The sequence below is a fragment of the Limulus polyphemus genome, unplaced genomic scaffold (genome assembly GCF_000517525.1).
Source record: "Limulus polyphemus unplaced genomic scaffold, Limulus_polyphemus-2.1.2 Scaffold47, whole genome shotgun sequence".
Lineage (NCBI taxonomy): Eukaryota > Metazoa > Arthropoda > Merostomata > Xiphosura > Limulidae > Limulus > Limulus polyphemus.
The window spans coordinates 1,071,496-1,077,066 of NW_013665657.1; the positions used below are offsets into that span (position 1 = coordinate 1,071,496).

The following is a 5,571-nucleotide window of genomic DNA, read 5'->3' on the forward strand; positions in this document are numbered from 1 at the left end:
TATATCAGAACTATTAATGCGTTTCTCTTGGGTAAATACTAATGCTTTAGTGTTATTTTATGCCCAGTTAGCAATAGTTGTAAGTAGCTTATGAATGTGATGAGTGTAACTAACGCCTTCTGGCCATGAGTAATTGAATTACTCATGAAAAATAAAACGAAATGTGGCAGTAATTTTGTTTGAAAGAACAGAGAACAACATTAAGTTTGCCTTTTCTACCCAACTGGGGTGCTCGGGAAATGATGTTTCTCTGCAACCCCGCGTGTGAAAATAATTTGTTATAGTGGTTGTAATCATAATTTTAAACATTGGCTGGAATTTTTTATAAAATAATTTATGAGAGAGAAGCTGTGAGACCACTCATGTTTACCAATGCCGTGAGCATATAAGCAACTCGTATATCTCAGCTTAGTAATTCGACATTGGCTTTAGCAATTGAACGCCTAATAATCGTGCCAAAATTCAGAGAATCTATAAAAGTGTTTTAAGCAAAAATGTTATTGTGAAAGCATGAAAATATGACAGAATAAAGGAAAGCATTGAGGATGACACTCAGAGTGCAAACAATTCCATTAAAATATATTTATGCAGTTAACAGTAGTCGAAAGCAGCTAATGAATGTGATGAGTGTAACGCATTCTGGCCATAAGTAACTGAATTAGTCTTGTTTACCGGTGCCATCATGAACCACGATAGTGTTTATCATGAACAGAATTTGCAAATTGTTATCTCGTAAAAATCCATAATTACTCGTGAGCCTACAGTGGCCCACTTAGCAGCTGTAAATTATTCGTTGACAACTTGACAGGAATCATTGATAGGAAGGTACACAATACACGTCATTCAAGTACAAAATTTAAAGTTTTTGAGTTAAGCACAGAAAATTATGTCTGATCATTTGTTATAATATTATTAGGCAACTCGTTCTGACATCTCTCTCACACACAAGCACACTTATACGTGTACACGTATTATTCATTAAGAGTTTATTTTATCTAATATACAGATGAACAAACATGAGCAGTTGGGAAAAGCTAACGTCAAAGAAAGAGGGAGAAAAAATTAGAGGATGTAGTAACTAAAAGTAGAAAGCTAATGGCCTTATAGGCTTTGTCCTCTAGTGCCGAAACCATCATTAACCAAGACAATGGAAACAACAATGTAGACACTAAATCTCTTGATGCTGATGACCGTCAATCTCACTATATCAAATCGATCCTTGCCCTCAATGAGAAAGTGCCAAAAACATAACTGCCAACCAAGACTGTGATAAAAATCATGTAGAGACTACAATTTTCAATGCTGATGATCGTCAACCTCGTCAAATTGATTCTAGACCTTACCAACAGGGAGAAATCAACGATGAAGATACTAACCCATCCTTTACATTCGACATAGGGCCACGTACAGAGATTTCTGGTGAAATGAAAGATTTTGTTATTTTGTCGGAGATTACCTCTTGCCAGTATATGGATAAAAATTGCAGTGCTTTTACAAAATCGATTCCGGGTGACAAGTATAAACGCGAAGACTTTTATAATCACGAACAACTGATGTAGAAACGGTTAAAAGAGAATGTTTCTTTTTTGCTTATCATCAAAGTATTATACTCGCCTTCTGTATTATATGCAAATTGTTTTCAACAGCATTAGAAACTTCTTCGCTACCAAAAACTGGTTACTCTGACTGGAAACAAGCTTACTGCGCCAAAGTTGCATCACCAAATTTGTTATTCGTAAAACCAAAAGCAGACGAATCAACAAGGCTTTAATAGAAAAAATGGAGTCAAAGGAAAAGTACTGGCGCGAAATTCTAGAACGTATTCTCTCAGTCATAAAGCTTTTATTATTCAGAATGCTAGCATTCAGGGAAGCGATGATATAGTTGGTTCAGTGAATGATGGCGATTACTTAGGAATACTGGAGATATTGGCTGATGATGATACATTTCTTGCTGAACAATTCAAAAACACGTAAATAAGGGAAAAGGTCATGTTTCATACTTATCCTCAAATTTTTATGACGAATACATGGAAATCCAACACAAAGAAGTCCTTACAGCCATTAGTTGTTGTTCTTTTCTGTCTAGGCCCGGTAGTTAGGTTGCTCAAGTCACAATCTGTGGGTCGCAGGTTCGATTCTCTGTCACACCAAACATGCTCGCCCTTTCAGCCGTGGGGGCGTTATAATGTGACGTTCAATCCCACTATTCGTTGGTAAAAGAGTAGGCGGTGGGTGGTGTTGTCTAGCTACCTTCCCTCTAGTCTTACACTGCTAAATTAGGGACGGCTAGCGGAGATAGCCCTCATGTAGCTTTGCGCAAAATCCATAACAAACAAACAAACTTTTCTGTTTCTATGCTTTGTTGTTCAAATTTTGTCTGTGTTAGAGCACCAGTCTTATTCAAGAAACATCTAATATTGCTCATTAATTCTTAAACGAGTCTTGCAAGTCTGTGAGTATTATTTTTCCATTGTCTCCAAAAGTAATGAGGTTTAGTGGTTTTTTTTTTTGGTTTTTTTTACCCTAGTCTTTAGTCGCGATCACAAATAGACCTGGTGAAAAAAGTTAACCCCAGACCCATCTGACCCTTAATCCACCCCTGCAAAACACAAAGTTCTAAAAAAGATTGCAAAAAGTTCTGTACAATATTTCTTTCCAATGGAGCACAAACGACTATCAGTAACACGCGTGGCACAGAAACTGAACGGGTAAGTTTTTTTTATATTTTAATAACTGAATCGAAGACTAATTAGACAAACGAAAAACTAAGTGAGGATTTTTTTGTTAGAATAGGAGTTATCGAAAGAAAGGTACAACTTAAAATATACATAACGAAAAAAGCCAGTGCGTGCACTGGTAACGCTTGATAAGTTTCTAGAAGGATCGGTGAACATCACGAATAATCCAGTATTTGCTAGACGTCCTCTATTCCTGTATATAAGTGCGCCAGATAAAGCGAGACAATTAATCGGAACTGGAATAGCAGACAGAGAGATTGAAGATATAGACAGATAATCGAGTCAAGCCGTAAGTAAAGTGTGTAAATCATTGTGAATTATAGCGTATGTTTAAGTTAAAGTGACTGTGTAAAGTAAGTGTATTGCAAAGTTGTATTGTGAAAGAATAAGCTAGTTTTATTTAAGAAAGGAGTTGTATCGCTGAAGTTCTTCTGAAAGAATGTTTACGGGTAATTAACAAACGATCAGAGACGTAACAGTACCTTAAAGTGGTTAATACGTCACCGCTTTTGTTTTTTTACTACTAAAAAGTTAGGGTGAGTAGTAAAAAAATCTAAATATTGTTTATCCCTCGACGTGTTTGAAATGTTTAATTATTTTAGAATGAGTGAAACCCATTACCTTTACAGTAATTGTATATGTGTACAACATGTTATCTGGTAATTTTTTTGTGTACTTATATACTGGAAATTAACAAACAAGCAGATACGTAACGATATATATATATATTGAGAGAATTTTATCTTTTACCTTGGTAGTTTTTGATAATGTACATGATGCATTATCTGTGCACTGAGAATGAACAAAAGGTCTGGTTTTGTAAACTAAGATTAGACTAGAGATTTTATTGTTTTTTAAAAGTCAGGACCAGTACATACGTTTTATCTACTCAGTGCTTTGATACAGTAAAAATAGAAAATATGTCATTCTTGTGCACATTGGGTGAAGAAACATTCATTCAGCAAAACTTTCACACTCTAGAAGACAGTACATAAACTATTCTCAAATACTCGGATTATTGAAGATTAGGATATCATGGATGAATTGATTGTATTTTACTAATATGAAAAAAAAAGCAAGTTTCTGGAAATGGAAAAGCTGAGAACACTTAATGCAATGTTTTATGTGTACATTTACATAAAAGAAATTTATTCAAAGAGTATATTGTAAATAATAGCTGTTATTGGTCTTGTACAGTTTATTATAAAATTTTGTTCATCTTGGCTTCCATTTCACATCTTTCATGCCATGAAAAGATCGTTTAAGTAAACTGTTGTCAGCCCAGTCTGAGTTCATGTAGTCATCTTCATCATTATCTTCCAATTTCTGAAACCCAAGATATATAGCACCGATACATATATATATATATATTGATCCTAATTTTATCAAAACCAGTTTTATCCTACAGAATTTTTTTACATAACATTTTAAGTAGTCATACTTCTTACAGATATATTTACTAATATATGTTTCATTAAATATTCTCTCCATATTTTTAAAAGGATGTTTTACTTTCAACAAAAAACTAGAATATTACTAGTGAGTAGTCATATAAGATTAGTGTCAGTATAATGTACAGCTGAGGAAGGAATTCAGTATCCATGGTTGGGTGGGTGCGTTTGAAACTTATTACTGATATACTGTCTCATGTTAAAAAGACTTTGCTCATAACATTTTTTACCTTCATTTCTTCTTGTTTCCTATATGCATAAAGCATCATTCGTTTCTGTTCTTCTTCACTCATCACAGGCTCCCTAGCTGGGGCACCCTGGCCAATCTAAGGGCAAAAAAATTATAATTGATATACTGAAAAAGGGAATTTGTCATTCTCATGAGTAACTGTAAATTCAGTTTTGGGTTTAGGTGTGTGAAAACTTAGGTTTCTACCATTAAAAACAAAAAATGCAGCAAAGTTTCTTACCTTCTAATACAAAGCTCAAAATATAATATTATTCCATAGGCCTAAATCCACTCAGTTGGGTAGAGATAACTAATTACCAGCCAAACTGATCAGTTCAGATATTCAACAAAAAAACTTATTAGGCAGTGACTTGTGGGAAACAAAAAACAGCTCTGAAATGTTATTTTCTACATATCTACAATTTCAAGACACAATGAACAAATTAAAAGAAATGTGAAAAATCAAAAAAATTGCAGTGAACTTGTTTTTATAAAAAATGTAAGGTCTGTTTAATTTTCAATATTTAAACAATAAAGCAATTTAAGCCATAATGTCAAGTATACATTAAATGGTTCATGCAGCCAACTTACAATACTTACAATAGGTCTAAATCCACAAACTAAACCGACAATGCAAGCTAATCTTTATACAAGTAATTATAATCCATTTTATTTTCCTATATTCCAAAAATACAGAATTAAAATTTAATCAAATTAACTATGAGAAAATGGAAAGTATAAAATGTAACAAAAACCATATAGTTTGATTTGTTTTGGAATTTTGTGCAAAACTAAAAGAGGGATATCTGTGATAGCTGTCCCTAATTTAGCAGACAGACTAGAGGGAAGGCAGCTTGTCATCACCACCCAATGCCATCTCTTGGACTACTCTTTTACCAATGAATAGTAGGACTAACCATCACATTATAACACCCCCATGTGTGAAAGGGTGACTGGGATTTGAACCCATGACCCTCAGATTGCAAGTTAAGCTCCTTACCACAAGGCCATACCAAGCCCAACTTTGGTGAAATATAGAGCTGTTATGGTAGCATATCATAACACCTTATATTATTGGGCAAATAGAAATAAATAAAAACCCTATAACCCAAGCAATTTTGAAAGGTGGACCTTTCTTCTTCAGGGGAAAC

General features: G+C 34.1%; 1 protein-coding gene across 5 annotated transcripts in view; it reads right to left on the reverse strand.

Moving 5' to 3' along the window:
* LOC106462740 (UPF0769 protein C21orf59-like) overlaps positions 1–5,571 on the reverse strand; it is a 27,634-nt gene that overhangs the window by 3,631 nt on the left and 18,432 nt on the right. For 4 of the 5 annotated variants that reach the window (XM_022390272.1, XM_022390277.1, XM_022390266.1 and 1 more), the window contains exon 7: positions 4,422–4,517. In XM_022390272.1, coding sequence (XP_022245980.1) covers positions 4,422–4,517 — 96 coding nt within the window. Of the gene's footprint in view, positions 1–3,555; positions 4,067–4,421; positions 4,518–5,571 lie in introns of those variants that run through there. The other variant, XM_013922692.2, reaches the window with a different exon arrangement.